Genomic DNA, 19,598 nt, shown 5'->3' on the forward strand with positions numbered 1-19,598 from the left:
CTATAAAAATCTCACAACTATGTATAGGAGTAGCTGCTCAGCCCAACATGCACTGAGGCTGAAATCAATCTCGAATCTAGCGATCAGAACAGTAGAGTAGATTCCGATAACAATAAATAAAGACTGATATTTTCAACAGAACCAACGCTATTATCTACGACATCGTGGTGCACGGCGGCCAAGGTATTAACACTCTCACGGATACGGCCCTTCTTCGGCCAGAGATCATGATTATCTCACAACGTATCATAGTAGAGAATCCGTTTGTATCATAGTTTCTTTGATGGAGAGAGCCACATTAGCCCATATCACACAATATAATCAAACCTTTTCCCCATTGATCCAGCATTAACTATTACCCCAAACCATTATGATGGAACGGACCATACACCGCAAGCGTTGTAAGATGTAATTTTTTTGACCCATTCTACTTCTCCAAAGATTTTGCATACCAACTTGAAAAATAATCGTTATCTCAAAGGTAAAAGACGACAGGTTATCATGCGTTGGTTGGAAATTTACAGTCGCCCACCCGTCTACATTCGCCCACCCGATAAGCCCTGCACGCTACCCGTTCCAGCTCGCAAACAATGCCAACGTGATATGTCTACAGAATCGACCCCCACATACATTTCTTTATCTGCCATACCACCGCTCGTTGAGCAACGCCATTTTTGAACTTAGCTAGGGGGTCCCTACTTACTGTGATTGATGTGTCGGTCGGAAGCATTATCCGTTATACTACTTACTGTGAAACAATGAGCCCTACCGCCCAGCTGAACGCATTAAAGTGGTACCAGGTTCGGACTTTACAGTGATAACAGCTAATGAGTACCACAGAAAATATAAATCATCTGCGCTGAATAGTAGGGGTTTGGTATTAGTCCTTGGTTTCAATGTATTTCAAAGTCCGGAGTTTTGTTCGGGGTCTTCCTTTTGAGGTAGCTATAGCACCGCTCTATGAAAAGGTGAATAGCCATACCCGGACCGTAGCTTGTTATTTTTACTGTAGCTGTAGGCGATCAGCGTAGAGCACCAGTGACGAGCGGCACCACGACGGTGTCAACTCTCACCGGTTTATAATTACATACTTGGAACCCACACATAATTAAAATTACACACCATGATGCCCGACGTTCACAAACCAATGGAAATCTGGATGCGGGATCATTTGATGATCGAATCTGCGTCATAAAATTAATCGCAAGCATGTTCTGGAGAATGACCACGTTCTCTATTAAATTAAATCGCCTAAATAGTTGGATATTAACTCATTGGTTCTTATTTTGTGAGGTAGCAAAGGATCTGCTTCGGAACCCCAAGGCATTGGCACTGTTTCCCGAAGACAGGTCACCAATTCCCGGTCGTCCGACGCCGGCGGACAGACTTTAAGAAGAGCAGATAGCAAATCAAAGGCAAGCTCTCCGTACAGACAGTACTCTCCCGGCAATGTGCGCACTTTGGCCTGCAGACTATTAGGAGCCCAGAAAAAGACCGGAATGCGGTAATTGTTAAGCGCCCATGACTCGGGGTTATCATGCTCCAAATAATGTCTTCATCATGAAATTCAGTTCACATGAAAAATAAAGGTCAAATTATCTATTAGACTTACCGTCGACGAATGAACTTCCAGACACTCTGAGCGAGAACAGAGTAGTCGGTTGGTCGGACCACAAAAGATTCAGGCAGTTGATAGTTCTTTTGAAACTCAGAGTACATTGCACAATATTCAAAACGATCTTTCCATGTTGACCTAGAGAAGGGGAAAATAAAATTTCGGGTTTCTGTCAGTTTAATCAAATAGCCTTCTGGGTCAACCCCCTGGGGTCCCGGCAGCTCGTCTTGTAGTATTTTGAATATCGGAGAAATTGAGGGTACAAATTCGGGAAGGGACATGGCAGTCAGAACCTTTTTCGTCCACGGTACAGCTGGAAGCTTGGATATGGCTTCCAAAAAGTATTGATCTAAACGAGCTTTGTGGCGCTGCACGATGCTTGTCGTATAAGAAGGATGGCACTATTGTAGAGACGTTAGAGGCGCTTAGAAGCCAAAAGTCAATAAGGGAAACAGGGTTGACGTACTTGTTTAGCCATCCAGCATATCAATTCTGGAAAATTTGACTTCGATTGGAAGATAGGAGTCGGATCCATCACGTGTAGCTGCTCAAATAGCTCCGGAGGGGCCTTTGCATCTACAGAACATGCCTCGTACAATACTTGTACAAGTTGTGAGGTTTCTGATTATACGTAAAGGTAAACCAAAAATAAAAGCCTCAATAAAGGAATTCATTTACCAAATGGTCGAGAAGACGAGTTTAGATGTTTCGCTGCCACCACTGCTAGCTTGATATATCCCTCTTTTTCATCAATGTAAAACTTTCCAGATCTTTCGCGATTGAGCAAAAAGTCAGACATTGAAGCATGAGCGATTTTGGGTGATTTCCAGGTGTCCCCTTTAGGTGGAACATTGATGATCGAGTGCAAGTCGCTCAACAGCATGCTTACTTCCCCAGTGCGGTACCCCCAGAATTTCTCGATGTCGGATATTGTTTGCTGTGTGGACCTTCCAAAGGGCCGTAGGACAAGAGAAAGCAACACATTATGTATTTTTTTGTTGCGGTAGATGTCAGCAGCGGTGAGAATGTGGGTGTAAAGTGCGTCAAGGTCGGAAAAGGGGGTTGAGTCATCCTCGCTACTCTCTACTCCAAACACAGTTTCCAGCCTGTCTGGTGGCCAGTGTCTATGAGAAGAGACGTATCTGATCACGGTGGACGCGTATATGAATTGACCAGAGGATTTCTCTACTAGTACATCCAGGTCTAATCCATGTTCTCCGTAGGGCCAGTAATCTGGTAAATTATCGCCTGCCGGGTGGTCGTTCCGAAGCTCTTTCAGCTTGTCCTCGAAAAAGACTTTGATATCTCGGTGAGATCGGTAGTCATTGTCTAATGCAATCCGCATTGTACACGACGAGAACGTTTTTGCATCGAAGGCCCTCCGAAGCTCGTATTCCGGGCGGCTGGCTATTAGGAAGTAAAATGGTAGGTTGTAGCGATGTATAAGTGTAGACAGAGCATTTAAAATGGTGGTTTGAGAATAGGAGTCTTCGCACTCATCTAGGCCATCCACAATGACAAGCAAAGGTGTCTTGTTGGTTATAATCTTGCCTTGAGCAACACCACTTTGGAATGGACGAACAACAAGAGCTGTGAGTTGAGCCTCAAGGGACTTTTTAAATAGCGCAGGATCAGTTTCCAAAGCCAAACACATTTCCGTACGCATTGCAGGTATTGAAAGTGCCAACTGGTAAACCAATGTGGCAACGAGTCGAGTTTTGTCATTACGACCAGCGGCGTTTCTAGAGAAGAAGAACGCTGCAGCCAAAAGCCCCGCTTCTTTGCACATTTCCGCGATAGTGTGGGCAATAGCCGATTTGCCTGAGCCTGCTGGACCGTATAACCACATAAAGAAAGACTCTCGTTCGACGTCTGGAATTCGTATCCATTGCATAATTTTTTCGAGAACGGCTTCACGTGTACGTGGATGGCATTTTGGGGGATCGCACGATTCATCGGAGTCATGGAATGCACCTGGTGCAATATTTTGTTGCAGAATATCCATTCCTGTAAAGTATTCAGGTCGATGTAAACTCGGATACGATTTTTGATTCATATGCACCTATTGTGCCTTCTGCTTGTTGCATTGCGACATGTGTTGTAAAATTTCCGCCATTAATCTGGAAATTTCTAGAGTTTGTAAACATCAGGGGACCGTGACGAAGTGGAAAGCTGTCGAGGAAAGTTTGAGAGGAAAGGTTTGATTCAACGAGTGTTGGTTGCTTTGCTAAGGTTTTATTCCAATCTATCTCTTGTTCTTGATTTAGAGGAAACTTGTCGGCGGCCAACGGAGTAGTACCAGAGGTTAAATAAATGTTGACAGAATGTGGACAGTGCTACGGCATTGTGAATATCTGTCCCACATCATGTCAGGTATTCAAAAGATACCAAGCCGTATGTGCCGTATGTAAATTGATATCAACTTCCCAGTGGTGGCGGGAAAGATGAAATACAAGGTCCCATTTAATTGCCATCGAGTCGACAACAACCCATAGTAGTCGTGACGTAACCACAACTCAATGGCTGCTAAGTTTAGCGCCCTTGTTGCAAGGCAGGAACATGGGCACTGCTAACACAACAAGACCAGTTTTGGGGAGCAATGCTGTTAGGAGTCACCGCGTATAGACCACATCAGAATGAATAGTACAAACTGACGTACACCTGAAGCAGATGGTATCGATTGGGCGTGCACGGCCTCGAAGAAACGCGAGCCGTAACCATTGTTATGTTGACGGTTGTTGAGGATGAACTGTCGCATGAGATTGGGATGCAATGCCCATAGCTACCCTCGTTCCCCACCCCCGAAGTCTCGATGTGATGCCCAAAGTAGCTGGATTGACTGTTGAGTTTGCTGGTCAGACAAGGAGGTATGGGTCGGCGTGATGAAATCTGGGCAATCTTTGAAAACAAAGGAACGCTCAAGAGCTATTTGGATAGACATTCCATGGTGGTTCTGTTACTTCCGTAGGTATCACAGAGGGGTGAAATTAAGCAAGAAACTTGTCCAACTTACAAGGAAGAAACTGTTTGCCACTTCGTTGTTTACAATACGACGGAAATACCCGGGACATTCGGATCACACTCTCACGTGACGCGCAGAATGCAGAGCGCTCCTAACTCAAAATGTTTGCGTCTTCCCTGCCGACAGCACAAGTACGTTTTAATGTGTCCATCCATAAAGCGGTTCCTGGTTCACCATAGGAGTGGGTATGTTATCTGCCATGTTATCTGCCCGGTGTAATCCGAGCTTGCTCTTTTTAGACTTTTCACCATAAAACCTCGGATGGATTGTAATAAAAAATATATATTCAAGTATGCAAAGAATGTATATACGCATAAGTGCCTTTAAAACTTGAGTAAGCAGTGTCAAATTAGTAGAATGCATATGGATGTTATCTGCCACCCCCAATGTTAGAGCTCCGAATCCGCTGGGGGAGAATCTCACGGGAGAAACTGATGGGAGAATGCTCGCGTGCCACTTGCGTGCCGCGCCGCGTCTCGAGATGCCCCCCTGACAAGTTTCTACTTGAACGTCCAGAACTTGTCTGACAGGTCTCGAATATATTCAAATCAAAAACGCGGTTTCGCCGGTTACCGGTTATCTGCCATTCCAGGAAATTTTGCTTTTTACCTCAGCCTGCTTTATCTCAGTAGCACACCCCTGCGCCCATTACCATTGAAGTACTCTCTTTTTCTCGCACTTATTATATTTTCTTTTGTGGGCCTCGTTGCTATTGCAGGGCTGGCGTGATGCACCACCTAAAAACCGCGAAAACAATCGGATGAACGTGCTTTGTGAGAGACCAAGAGTGTGATTAGATTACTATGATTGTTACGCTCTATAAATTTGCAACTCAAGTGGTTCATAAGTCAAAATTATTATTGCCATCTAGGAGCTGAGTAAAATAGATATATTACTCAATAATGCTTTGGAAGACTACTGTTTGTAGCATGTAATTCTATTGTCTTTTACTTTTGAGAGCATCATCATGATTTTACCTTCTGGCACAAGTCTTTTCCAGCTTCGGTCAATTTTCTTCCTAATTACCTTTTATATATAAAATATAAGAGACAGTTCACAACTATGAAAGACTAAAGGGAACAGTTTATAGAAGTTGAAGTTGAAATCTTTATGTCTGGAATGTGACTACATACGCTAAGTTAATTTATGATTTGACTTCGATGCGGTTCGAACATGAGACTCTGTCATCTGCCCAGGCCCTATGTAGTTTCAAACTCCGAATTGAACTTACGAGCGTGTGCCGACAACAGACTTGGCATCAATTTCTCCCCCAGCGGATTACATGCCCTCCAGCTCGATGGGCACTCTGGTTTCATTTTTTGTGGCTCTTTCAGTAATAATCTAGATTATATATAAAGCAAATAATACCCAGATAAGAAATATCAGAGCAATTCAGAGTACATACAAACAAAAGGTACATGTTCTTTCGTTTCACACGGTATTTCATAAATTTTGTGTTTGTGACAATCTATACATATTGTCAAGCACTTTAATGTCATTTCTCTTCAAAAATTTGATAAAAATAAAGCATCGTGAGTCTGTCTCTTTTTATCTCCATTTTTTGGTCCTTTCCCGTTTGGGACACCCACTCCTATGAACGGAAAACGGAAAGACCGATAACCGACAGATAACACACTCCACTCTCTTTTCCACTCTTTCGTTCGTTGAAATAATATGCTTGATACTTAAAGTCTTACTCCAACCATATCTTTTCCCTTGTGAATCTCGGGGAAATGGCACACTATTAAGGTTAGGGTTTGACGTCAAACCGAGTCGAAACTCGCATTATTTTTAGTTCATTACTGACGGAGGGCTTGCGGAAGACTGCCAGGAGAATGCACGATCATGGCTACATTTTATCCTTCTCTTGTTCCGTTCGCACGTTTTCCCACTTGTTTCTGGGCCTATAAGACCCGCAAGTTTTGTCAGACGCCTTTTGCTCTCTATCAGTGCTTATGGTTGTTGCTACACCCTCCACACTCGCATACTACTGCTCCGGTCATGGTGAGTACTGTTTTCTAATTATGAGTAGGATACAAGACCTAGAATGTTTACAGGATATGGCCATGCTACTCGAGTCTCTGCGTTTACTCGATATCTCCTCAGCGGGAACCCGCTTGAAAGGCCCATCGTATACATTGTATCCTCAGCTCCAGAGCACGTCTTTTCCGACAGTATTGCGTGCGGCGCAAAATACAGATATGCAGAAATTGATCCAGTCATCGTTCAGCCTTTGGCGTGAGTGGATATTTCAGATCGTCCTGTTAGGTGGCTGACAGTTTGCAACGTCAGGTATAGAGTCGATCGTAGGCAAAGCGTCGAAGTGCTCAAAAAATTCTTGAGCAAGAAAGACAACCTGTTAGAGCGTGAGCGACAATGGCTTGTCGAGGTGAACGCTCACGGTGTCTTGAGTGATGCTGCATTTTTGGGATGGTACGCCTACGTCCTCTTTTCAATCAATCAGCATGTTCACCAAGTGACGACAGTCTTGCGGGAAGGGCAGCTGGCTTGCCCTCAATTCTTATAACCAATTTCTCATTTGATTCGGTGTACTCTTACCTCTCGACTCCCCTATTAGACATTACCCAAACATCCCAGAGCGGGGTTCCCAGCATCCTCGACATGCTCCCTGATATCCCGATCCCATACGACGAACTCGCTCCCCTCGTAGACCAAATTCACGCCGGGTACCGTTGTGCAGACCTTCTAGTCCGCTTGCCAGGGTTCATACCCATTCCCTCGTTCTACATCGAGCCGAGCCTTCCTTCTTCTGACTGGATCGACGCCACGTCCAGAAGGATGCACCCGGATATTCTAGAGACACTCAAGTCTTCGCGATCTCGTACTCCCAACCTTCTCCCGTCCCTACCCCAAGCAAAGAAGACAACGCGCACCGTCATCGACGCGCCGCTCCTTGTTCGTCCCCCGAGTTCCTCCTTATCTGTTTACACACCACAAGGCCGATCTAAACTACTTTCGTCCATTGGCATTCCCGTCGAGTTGCACGACGTATCGAAGACAAAAATTCTAGTCGTTTCTTTTGGTGGGCAGGTATTCCGACCCCCTCCGAGTAGGACTTCGAGCAGGGCACACAGCAGAAATGCAAGCAATGAAAACATTGCGAGTTTGGTATCGACTCCCGTCAAGGTAAAGCCGGGAGGCATGGGTAGGTATTATCGGCACACTACTCCTTCGCCTCGTACTCCTTCGAGTCCTCGAAGCCCGACACCTAAAGCACGCGGTTTTAGTGATCACCCTCTTTCGAGGTTGGCTACACCCAATCACATATGGATCCCAGGCGCACCTCCCGCATCGAAACCCGCTGCGCAAAACGCCATAAACACGTTGGAAATTGAGAGCACGCCCACTCTAAACACCATTCCCCCAACGCCTGACAATGATTTTGATCCATACACTTCATCGTTCTCCTATATGCGGGATGCTCTTGCTGACAATGACGAGCCAGAACCCACCAGTCCGGATGACCTTAACAGCAGCGGCAACTCCAGCTCAGACTCATCGTCGCTATCGCTCTCAACTGACTCTGAATCAGATTCGGATACCGATTTGGATCTCCACACCGCTGATCATGAGCAAGAGGAACAAGTACAACAGCAGCTTCTCCCTGATCATTCCTGGATTGCAATTGTCTGCGGGGTGTCTAAGGAACAGTGGGGTACGGAGAAGGAAGAAGGGCTGCCTGAGGGATTCTATGTTGCACCTAGGGATGTATACATGCCTGATCTCACTGCGGTCGCCGACGTGTTGCTTGGGAAATTGGTGAGTTTTCTTGATTATAGTGTTTATCTGTCAACTACTTCCTGTGCCCAGCGCTTAAATACGACATGTTTGCTGATCAATTTCGGACAGGGGTACGGAACAGTATCAGAGTGTGTTGATGCCTGCACTCCGTTTGTTTATGGTTAGTTCACAAACTTCTTAGCGGCTATATTTTTCTACTCACCACTGATACAAATTCAGTTTCCCGTCCCCTTTTCATAGAGGAACATGGCCTACGCCTTCTGCTTGACACTGAGGGAGTCGGGGTAGAGCTCTCACGCCAGTCTTATGAGGCAGGTAACTGGGCTAAGGCGGTGGCTGAGGCATATGTAAATGGTAAGCCGGCAAAGGACGCGAAGAGGATAATCATGGGTAAGGATGGTGAAGGGGCAGACAGAAACATAAGAGATAAAGAGGGAAAGATTCTCGCGGATAGAGTACTTGATTGGGTAAAGGATTGGTGGGAATACTCTGAATGAGAGACTCGGGAAGGGATACCAAGCTCGATAGAGGAGGTGAAATGTAGGTACGATTAGATAACGTAATGTTTGTAGACCATGGGTGATTGTAAATTTGCAGATTTCACTGTGACTAGGACATTATAGATTGTTAGTATTCTTTCTTTTAATTTCTTTTTGGTGATGTGTTTTCTGCTGGTCTGCAACCACATTGTCACTTGTTTTTTCTGAACATGAAATCTGAGCTAGAAATTATTTTTGAAATAATGTCATTTCCCTCAATCAGGACAATGCTATATGTCTGCACCTCCTGAATGTGTCGCGTTCGACGCGTGTAATTCACGTGTCTCGAGATTCCGATCACGCATTCGAACCGAAATGTGAAGGAGCCGAAAGCCTAGCTTTTTGGTTTACTTTAGAATCGCCTTAAAGCCTGAAGGATCGTATAGCTTGCGACGGTGGACGTCCAAGCCGAAATATTTTGCTTTCAAAGAGATTTCGGATCGCAAAAGCAAGTTATCTTATCCGACTAGTCCGACGACCCGATCCTTGCAACCCGTTCTTTGTCTCTACTTCCACCATTCTTCCGTTCAATAGAAGATTTCTAATGTCCCACCTCACCAAGGCTCTCTCGGACAATCCACCAAATCGTCCTGCATCTCAACCCCCGCTATTGCCTGCATTCTCGACGTCTGCACGAACATCACTCTTATCCAACACCCGACCATCGTCGATACCACCAGGAAGAGTCCATGGTCAAAAGTCGGAGGACAGCTTAATGGAGGCCACGTCGTTGGACCTGACGGATTTGCTCCAGCGCTCGGAGCCTTCGGTGGTGAAGACGAGATCAGGAAGCGTGTTGTCGAGGGGGTTCATCTTGAAAACGGACCATTATCCGTCAGGTCAGTGTTCATATCTCTACGTATATCTCATGGGGCCGACGTCTTCCAAGGCCGAGCTCTGGATCTGGATCTCAATGTTCATGGCGCACCGAACTTCAGAGCACCTCGACATGGCGATCTCAACGTGTTTGGTGCTGCTCAGCCTCGCACACAAGGCCTCAGGGCCATTCTTTCTATTCTGAGATGTAGACCTAACACTCCCAATCCTGCACATGTTGTTTGGTTTTCCACTCGTGAAGAGCCGATAAGTAAGCCTACTCGAATAGCATGTTGCCGGAACCGAGCTAACCTCTCTAGTTTACATATCGGGACGACCTTTTGTACTCAGAGACGCATCCGAACCACGACGCACACTTGCCCTTTCCGACAGAGCCGAGAACCTGGAGGCGATAGAGAACAGACTGAAGAATGATATCCTTGCTGAGGCCATGAGGTGCGTCAATGAAGCTTGCCGCGTGATCAAGAGTTGAATGAACGATAGATATGGCGGCGTTGTACTCACACACAATGAAGTCGCCGCAGATAGTGGGGAGGGTGCCATTCTACCGACATGGACTGCAGTTGACAGCGGGAATGTAAAAACGTGTCGGGAACTTTGGGGGACGATGAAAGACGCTGGCTGGAATGTTGATGTAAGTCGTATTTTTATCTCCTTGATGTGATTGACTGACGGCCTCCAAGTATTATCGGTAAATTATTGTCTGAATAGCTTGTATGAGTTGTACTAATAAGCTACTTAGAATTCCCATTTCTCCCGATCGACCAATCGAGGTAAGCGGGTATTTTTTACTAGGCATATTGCACTCTAACAGACCGTCAGGATAACTATCTGGACGCGTATTTACGCGTTATTCGCGACACAGACCCGACCAAGACTGCCTTGATGTTCTCTTGTGGCATGGGTGCTGTCCGTACAACTTTTGCCATGGTGGCTGCGTCTCTTGTTAGGCGGAAACAGATTATGAACGAAGGCGGGCCCGATCCCTATGCTATTAAGCCAACGGGGAGCAGCACGAAACCTCTTTCTTCGAGTCCCGGACCCTCTACGGTGAGTCGGCGTCGTTTATGTGCACGGTGTCAACGAGATTGATTTCCTACAGCCAACAAATTCAGTAAGTGGAACGTAATTATTCACGATGTCACCGTTCAAGGGCTCCCTGAACAGCAAACGGAAAGCCGGATCCTACAATCTCTCGAACAAGCCAATGCACAGCAAGAGTTGAACAAGTCCCTTCTTCGTCTGACCTATCTACTCCAGAAATGTAAGATCCGTTGCTAATCATATCTTGATTCCCCATGAACCGTTATCTACAGGTCTGAAGGATAACAACACTCAATCAGCAATCGAGCTTCTGATGACCCAGCCCACCTTGTTGGAGAACCTGCGTAAAGCTTACATGGGTAACTATGGTGTCATTCTCAGTCTGCTTGGCTGCTTGGATAATGGATTGCAGGCGAAGCGTCTGGTGGATCGGGTTATTGATACAGGTGTGTACCTTACCCTGTTGCAGGGAAATATTTATTATGGATCCCTGATGTGTGGGGAAACAAACAAACAGCTGACCAGGTCACAAATCTGCGCGAGGATATATTAACATATAGGCTGAGATATTCGCTGACGAGTTTGGATGAGGCCCAAGGGGAGGACTTTTTGGATAAGGGAATGAGAGCTTTGGAGAAATAGTACGTAGCGGGGATAGGTCCCAACGATGGTATACTGATATCTGCCCAGCTTCTTCATGATTGCTTTTGCTAGTTTCGTAGAGACCTCAGATGCACACTTCAGCCAGAGTTTCTCTGACTGGCTCACGGCAAGGACAGAAATTTGGACGTAAGTTGTATGTTTCTTTCCTGACAATGACACGGCTCACGCGCAGTTTTTTGTAAATAGACAAATTAAATTCCTTCGCAAACAATACGGATCCAGACTAAACGTCTTCGCACCCGTGAACGATTTGTCTTCTTTGTCCAAGTCCAGTTCGACGACGAGATCGCTTTTGCCAGGCAAGAAGAATGATGTCGCTATCTCTGGAGGCCAGATTCTGGGAGACGAATATTCTGACCATGTAGTCAAGGTGAGCCCTCAAGATTCCTGCTCTCACTTCTTCACAGAATGGTTTACACCGGGAACCCCAGAACCGAAGTGGTATCATTCTCCGCGAAAGCACCCTTCTCAAATCTGACCAATGGATCGGCGAATCACACCACGTTGAACATGGTGTGCGCGGTGCTATCAATTTCCGCCAGGTCCCCGACACGGATATATACGCGCTGGGCCAGCCTACTATTGCGGCTATTGATGAAGTCGTTGAGCGGGTGCAAACCTCACACCCGGGAGCGCAGAAGATCATCTGGATCACGCTGAGGGAGGAGCCAATTGTGTACATCAATGGCGCACCGTATTGCCTGAGGAGAGAAAACTATTCACTGAGGAATATGAAAGGTTATATTGGACTCGCATCTTGAGATGGCCTTCTGATGTTACTTTTGCTGTAGACTATGGCGGGATCTCCGCGTCGAGGTTGGAAATTCTTGAGGAGAGGCTGAAGGATGATGTCATTGCGGAGTTGAATTCATTTGGTGGACGGTAAGTACACTTGCTATATATCCAGCCAGCATTCACCCATGGTAACTGTTAAACCGGACATAACGAATAGACTACTGCTACATACAGAGACTAGTGATGGAACGGTGGTTCCAATTTGGGAAGAAGTGCAACCAGAAAATGTTGTAGTATTGAAGGATGTTATGGCTTCCCGGCGCGACGGGAAGCATATATCTCTACAGTACAATCGTATTCCTATCACAGCAGAGAAACCGCCCGATTTCTCTGATCTCAAGGACCTCATTGATGTCATGGTCCGGGCGTCTCCCAACACCCCCATTGTAGTAAATTGCCAACTTGGACGAGGAAGAAGCACTCTTGCTTCGGTGAGTGAGGGATTGCACCTACCAATTCCCCTCAGTCTGACTGCACTTCATCGGGTTAGATTATTTTGCTACTTATTCGGGAGTGGCTCCAAGTGCACCGCCCCATGACACCGATGTCGCCTCGACTTGCCAAACGCTCACTGTCCATGTCTATGACTCTGATGGAACCTGTCAAAGCACCAAACAGGCGCTCATATCAGGTCATAAATAGTGCGTACCTCTCCCTGCAACCCTTATACACGTATTCTCATACACCTTTCTTAGACTTGCTGAGAGTAATCCGCAAGGGCCCTGCAGTAAAAAGTGCAGTTGACGATGCCATCGACCGATGCTCTGCTGTCTATAATCTGCGAGACGCCATCGAAACTGCGAGGATTCGTGCAGAGGAAGCGACGGATGACAAGCAAAGACGTGTCCATACATCGAAAGGTTTGTTTCCAAGCAAAGAATGTAGGCATATCCATGCTGATATGGATGCTCTGCGATTGAAGGCTTGCATAATTTGCGCCGATATTTTGAGCTGATTGTATTCCAGTCGTACCTTCAGTCTATCGAGCCTGATACTATGCAATCCTTCGAGAACGTGGAGACATTTGTAAAGAACAGACCTGGTATTTATTTTGTTTATTTCTCTGCCGTTATCTGATGTTTTTTTTTTTTTATTTCTCGCCAGTCATCAAAACTTTTGAAAAGGAAATGTTGGAGGAGGGAATAAATGCGTTGAAGCCCTTAGAGAGGGCCGATACTAAGGCTGGGGTGGCGGACCCAGACGAGGTAACCAATGTAGTCGTCAACAGATCTGGGAGCATTCTATCTGCATCTACAATTATCAAGTCCGACTTCTTCTCGAATCTGCAAAAAATGACACTCCCCGAGTATGTGTCTAAATTTTATCATTTTCCATCCATTTCAACCAATTTTAAATCAGACGTATCGATGGTGCACCCAATTTCCGCCGAGTCCCAATGTCGTTAAGGCCAACATCCTCGGCATCCTCAGGTTCATCATCCCCGTTGGAAGGCACCGAGTTCATCATTGAAGAAGGTGGTAAGATGGTATGCGGGAGGTTAGTGTTCTTAAACCAGTACTCTTTGATTATTTTGAACTTATTTGAAATTCAAGTGGCATGCCCACTGTCGGAGGGTAAGTCTATTGTTGACTGTGGTTACTTATTCGCCGATTACGGTTTTTTACAACGTACTGCAGATTGAAACGAGCGCTTGAGAGAGTGGACGCGGGGCCCGGAGGGTCAAATATGGTTTATTGGACGTCATTACGAGAGGTAAATCTTTCATTTACCAGGGTTGTTGGTATGATCCGTCAAATGGAGTCGCTAAAACTGATCACTGTAGGAGCCCGTCATCTACGTGGCGGGTCGTCCTCACGTTCTACGGCTAGTTAACCGACCTTTGGAAAATGTCGAGTAAGTTCTCTCCGCCAGCCACGGGGTGCGATTGCTTATCATTTACAGGGCCACAGGGGTGACCACGGCCATGGTGGAAAGCATGGAGCAAAGCTTTAAGAAAGACGTTCTCCGAGAGCTTCGCAAAGGGGATGGTCGTATTTTGCTTCATGATGAGGTTGAAGAGAGACCTGGAGTATTTTCCATCATTCCAATCTGGGAGGTTGTATCTGAAGACGAGATCATGACGCCAAGGGATGTTTTCAATCTAGTAATCCAGAACGGCTATCGTGTACGTGGTCCACTGAGTATGCTTTTAGTTATTTTAATTGCTATGCGTGATAGATTGACTACGGGCGGGTTGCGATTGTAAGTCTCTCCATTTAATACATGTCCTAAGTGTGCTACATCTATTCTATTTTTAGACCGATGAGCAGGCGCCACTACCTGACGCATTGGCTCAGCTGTTGAATCGAGTGCGGTCTGGCATGTCCCAAGCCGGTGATTTTGTTTTCAACTGCCAGATGGGAAGGGGCAGAACAACAACGGGCATGATCACCGCTTGTCTCATCTCATCAACTATGCAGTGGCAAAATTATATGAATGAGGTCACTGCCGAGGATGAAATGTCTCCAAACCTGTACGATACTATGGATGGACCATCAGAGGAGGAAGTGTATCTTGCAGGTGTGTTTAATCCTAGTTCCACCAAATTGATATTGAATTGACATGCTACGTTTTTGCAGGAGAATATAAGACAATTTTACAACTCGTCGGTGTACTTTCACACGGAAAAATTGCGAAGCGTTTGACAGACCGAGCAATCGACCTGATGCAAGATGTTCAGAATTTGCGAAAGGCGATATATGAGTAAGTCCTGGCATTAGCCCAAGTTTAAGAGAATGTTAGACTAACGTTTTGATATTTTCAGTTATAAGCTAAAGGTTGATGCCTGTGAAAAGGGTAGTATCAAGGAGCAAAAGTTGAGGAATATCACTGTGAACTACTTGTAAGTTGGTTGATAACTCGATTTCTTCTCTTGATTTCTCACGATGGTGATCAAGGTACCGTTACGGCACCTTGATCGTCTTTGCCAATTACCTCATCGAAATGAGGGAACCAAGAAACGGTCCAGAGACCACGTTCCCCGAATGGCTTCACGAACACCGAGAAATTACAAAGTTGCTTGGTAGGAGGTCGTTGGATTGATTTTAGTCCAGTTACACGCTCGTTATGATATCACATGTACTAATCTTAATACCTTTTTTGTCACCTTGGCAAACTATCTCTGTTCATTATTAATAGAGTGATGATGTCGTCTTCAGTCTCTGCACAGCCATCAACGAAATCCGTCAAAGCTAAAAGTGATATAAATGATTGAAAAGAAAATTCTACAGAGCAAGTAAGTATCGTATATTCTACTGTTTTCTATAAAATGTTGGAATTATTTCTTCTATCCCTTGATTTTCAAGGTGGTGGTGTGATTCTATCTGTGCAGGATATATGGTAGTAATCCTAATCAATGTTACGCCCGGACTGTAGCAGCACGGTTGCTACAATGCATGATTCTAGCAAGCCAGCTGTTACAGCCTCTGTAGACAACTTCAACGTTACAAGGTTTCTGATTCTGGAAATTGTTGCCAATGGATCCCTGAATGCCGGTTCATTTGCAAATAGCTGGAAAATGCTGCCTCAGCCATATCATTGCCAAAAAAGCGCTGCTTGAACTTACTGCGATTTGGTTATCCTTAGGCACCCAAGTAAAAGGTTTGTCTCTGGATACCATCATACGCGACCTGTTGAAACTGTTGGACTACAGGCCTCCGATGTCTTTATACGACGTAGCTTACCTCCTATCAATAGACAATGTTAGCCATTGGCTAATAGGCTGTTTATTGACGATTCCAGGTATCGATACCATTGGCCTTGTTGTCCATTCTATGTGCGCCAGCACAGTTCCATCCCGCTTGCGAAAGAAAGTACAAGGCGCGGAGTTGTAATCGCTGGTAATCTCTATGTATGGTGTCCCAGTTGGCCCGCATATTGAGCAATTTAAGATATCGGGATTATTTAAACCCATGTTAAACGTTAAAAGGCGTCCCTCCGACGAAGAATCGACCGCAGGTAATGCACCGAACACTGAAGGGACATAGGCTGCGTTCAATGTTCTTGAATTAATTGACATTGGGTTCTCTGGATTGTACCATCCGGCTTGAGCATATGGATTGCTGCTGTACATGGTGATTGCGTGTGATGAGAGAGAGGGGGGGATAGAGCTTTTCTGCTGTCGATTTTGGAGAAAATGCAGTTCCTTTATATTGAGAATTATCATCCTCGACAAAACATTGAAACTGCAAGATCTCACTCAACATCTTGCACAATACTTGCTTGGGTAATCTATTTTACGATGTAATTAGTGTGGTCATCAGGGTGGATATGCTGATACATTTCACAAGGAACACAAGCTATGAAGGTGTTGTCTGCGGAGGACACGAAGGGAGATGGTACCTCAAAAATGAGTTCAGAAGCTTCAGCTCAGAATGAAGTCAAAACGACCTGAATTGCAGAGATCAAATCGGAAGTAATTCTGTGTCCGATGCGGATCCGATACGTGCGTCATACGGTTCGCCCTTAGATGCAGTCTCGGGTAAAGCTTCACTGTGACCGAGCTTTTGAAGAAAGTTCTTTGCCTTTGTAGTAATTACGTAGGCTGAATGCTGATAACAGGTAACCCCTGATACGATTTCAAACATGCTGATTTTACAATTTCAAGACTGTAGTAATAACAAATGTAGCACTTGCATAAATCCACGAGAGTGGAAATATTATAATATCGAGACGCTTTCAGATACTTAGTAATTTGTAGTTCATATTCAGGTTGAATCCGACTTGTTAATAAGCGGCGGCAATGAACGCACAGCAAATCTCGGGTTTAACGAAGAGTAAACCTCAGAGATGTCTTTGCTCTACTTCGATGAGATGAGTTGGAAATATTATTATCAAAGGACTGTGCAATATGCATTTTTGTCATGCATAGTACGTCAAAACACAGAGGAGGGACAAAAATTCGCAGTACTCGTGAGGATGCCAATTTTTCAGCCTATCTTTGTCCGCCTATCTCAACTCTTTCTCTCAGACCCCGGCAAGATTTTCTTCAACGAATAATAGCAAAGAGAAGTATGCCGTGAATCGAAAATCCTATCTTCCTGATGAGCCAATTGGCATTGGAGGCCGAGTTCCCCATGCGAGCGCGGGGTTCTGGCAAGCGCTGGCAATGCCGGCGTTTCACCCACGGTGTTGATATTTGATTCAGTTTGCAACAGCCTTTGTAACCAAGCAGACGCAAATATACTTGTACACTGCTTTAGGGAAGAGGACCCACAGTTACCGGTATTGAGACATCCGGAATATCCCGCTGCCGATAAGCAAGTACCCCACAGTAACATCCAGAAAGATGTGCATTATCACGATGGCGGTTGATTGTAAACATGTTTTAACTGCTTTGGATTCAGCCACCTCACACTGAGACAGAAGATATATGTTCGAAATGGAAGCCTAAGTATGACCAATGATTTATAAATCAACCAAGCAGAATAACCTCGCAATGAAGGGTAGGTAGTCACAATGCGAATATCTTGGAGTACCATATGAATTAGGTAAATTCTTGAAAGGTTCAGTCATATTCTATTTCATTGACGCCGTAGTACTACGTGGCAACAGCATACAGAGAGATACGTAATCTGAGTGTTAAAAAGTATCAAATGATGACCTGTCAACGTTGGAAAGGGGAATCAACAGGCCATGTGGATGCCATGCTGAATTCATATCGAGACGGATCAATTAGATTCCATTATCGTGAATTTCATTTTTATTGCATTCTCGTAAACAATTATATACTTCCAAGTATGCGCGCACTCCGTTTTGCGCTGGCGATAATTTTCAGAGGAGACTTGAGTAATTTTGATTAGTTCTTCCAAGTAGCGCTAAGATATGATCTGGTGCTTGGAACACCGTAGAACTTGATCCCAAGATACGTCTGGTGGGTTCTCAATGATGTAACTGCCTCATATATACTCTATATTATTTGTCAATTATAGTTGGGTCCCCCCCATTAAGACCAATCGAGACAGAGCAAAGCTCTCCGAGGAAAATACACACTTTCTCGGTCACGTGACTACACGTTGATGCGAACCTTGCTTTCATTGCCTTGGATTTAAAGGGCTTGGAATGAGTTGCCTATGCTTACTCTATGCTTTCGATTGTTTTGACTATGAATTCTCCGATAACAAGCTTTACGCTAACTTTCTCGGCATCGGCACCAGATCCCCTGGACCGCGGATCATGGAATGGAAGTTGGGGACATGAACGTTGTCCAGGCGCGATCAAATATTTTCTGTCATCTGGGCAGTTAACACTGTCTGCATGCCGATTATACAGCTTGCAGTCATGTAAGGGTATAAAGACTGCACATTTGGGCGCTACATCAGCGCTGATAACGTTATTTATAAGCAGAGCACCACCCGTAAAAATATATCGTGGAACTAAGTAATCCTTTGGCGCTCTTTAGGCTGTTCACTGCAGTGATATTCAGCAATGTTTGCGGTGAAACAAAGTTACAAAATATCCTGAAGATGGGTGCTGTACCACACGTTGGCTCCTGCGTTGAGATGTAGAGTCATTGATGAGAATTTCTGTGTAATATGTTATGTTGCACTGAGTTGCTCTAAGTACAGGGGTGGCAAAACAATGAAGAATTAGCGAGATGCGCTTAAATTTAAAGACGGCATTAGAGTCAAGCCGACGGTATAAGTAGGCCGCAAATCCTGATCGCATTGGCGTACTACTTATGGCTTCCCTGAATTGATCAGGTAAGTAACAGATATGAGAAGGGCTTGAAATGTTCAACGTTTTGGATTCATGAATCCACTCAATCTGGCTCAATATGAAAGTGGAATCCCGAGTAAAATTTTGAAAAAGCAAGAGATCCTGAAGCTGATCATCCCGACGAGGTGGGACTCCATACTAAGAATGAGACTTTTTTGTTGGTTCAACTAATCGTTGGTTGTCCCTGTAGACGATGTAAGTTGCCTAGACATACGCATTCCAGATAGTGGTGTTAAAATGCACGTCACACCACCAATTACCAGCGCTGAAAACCAATGTAGAATTTACCTTAGTGGTTTGAGTGGAACCGGCTCATTGATTCTCTTCTGCCAAAGATATTTTTATCTATTTATGTTATTGTCTCTGAGGGGAGTGGCCCTCTCATGGCATGATACTAGCTAGAATACCTAAGCGCTCCAAGTCCCTCCTCAAGACCCAACCTTCTTTTGGTTGCTGGACTCACCACCTCCAGCGCCTACTTTTCTGCGCCTTTTCCCCCCTTCGCACTTTTCTACACGTTAATGTGCTCTTGTGTCCCCTCTACGGACTACTGTGCCTTTTCCCTGTTCTTCTTTCTTTTACTCTTGCTCCCTGTCAAAGGTTA

At 45.1% G+C, this 19,598-nt stretch overlaps 3 protein-coding genes across 3 annotated transcripts; 1 reads left to right on the forward strand and 2 right to left on the reverse strand.

The window, feature by feature from the left end:
* Positions 1 to 1,237: 1,237 nt before the first annotated feature.
* JR316_0006232 (uncharacterized protein) lies at positions 1,238 to 3,671 on the reverse strand (the record flags this gene model as incomplete). Its single annotated transcript, XM_047891981.1, has 4 exons — positions 1,238 to 1,553; positions 1,613 to 2,016; positions 2,082 to 2,236; positions 2,294 to 3,671. The coding sequence occupies 4 exons, from the start codon at positions 3,669 to 3,671 to the stop codon at positions 1,238 to 1,240; spliced, it is 2,253 nt and encodes a 750-aa protein (XP_047749330.1).
* Positions 3,672 to 6,592: 2,921 nt separating this feature from the next.
* Positions 6,593 to 15,319, forward strand: JR316_0006233 (Paladin; the record flags this gene model as incomplete). Its single annotated transcript, XM_047891982.1, has 33 exons — positions 6,593 to 6,641; positions 6,695 to 6,875; positions 6,930 to 7,070; positions 7,124 to 8,417; positions 8,508 to 8,559; positions 8,619 to 8,854; positions 9,473 to 10,025; positions 10,075 to 10,210; positions 10,259 to 10,409; positions 10,510 to 10,548; positions 10,598 to 10,825; positions 10,895 to 11,039; positions 11,092 to 11,265; positions 11,337 to 11,460; positions 11,510 to 11,608; positions 11,669 to 11,852; positions 11,914 to 12,220; positions 12,274 to 12,364; positions 12,435 to 12,708; positions 12,768 to 12,918; positions 12,973 to 13,137; positions 13,200 to 13,319; positions 13,382 to 13,583; positions 13,637 to 13,774; positions 13,831 to 13,851; positions 13,915 to 13,990; positions 14,061 to 14,131; positions 14,180 to 14,402; positions 14,456 to 14,479; positions 14,536 to 14,797; positions 14,857 to 14,980; positions 15,042 to 15,119; positions 15,175 to 15,319. 33 exons carry the CDS (start codon positions 6,593 to 6,595, stop codon positions 15,317 to 15,319), a joined length of 6,258 nt encoding a protein of 2,085 aa, XP_047749331.1.
* Positions 15,320 to 15,625: 306 nt separating this feature from the next.
* Positions 15,626 to 16,349, reverse strand: JR316_0006234 (uncharacterized protein; the record flags this gene model as incomplete). The annotated part of the gene is made up of 3 exons (XM_047891983.1): positions 15,626 to 15,787; positions 15,843 to 15,906; positions 15,961 to 16,349. 3 exons carry the CDS (start codon positions 16,347 to 16,349, stop codon positions 15,626 to 15,628), a joined length of 615 nt encoding a protein of 204 aa, XP_047749332.1.
* Positions 16,350 to 19,598: the final 3,249 nt, after the last annotated feature.

This window comes from Psilocybe cubensis, chromosome 5 (genome assembly GCF_017499595.1).
Source record: "Psilocybe cubensis strain MGC-MH-2018 chromosome 5, whole genome shotgun sequence".
Classification (NCBI taxonomy): Eukaryota; Fungi; Basidiomycota; class Agaricomycetes; order Agaricales; family Agrocybaceae; genus Psilocybe; species Psilocybe cubensis.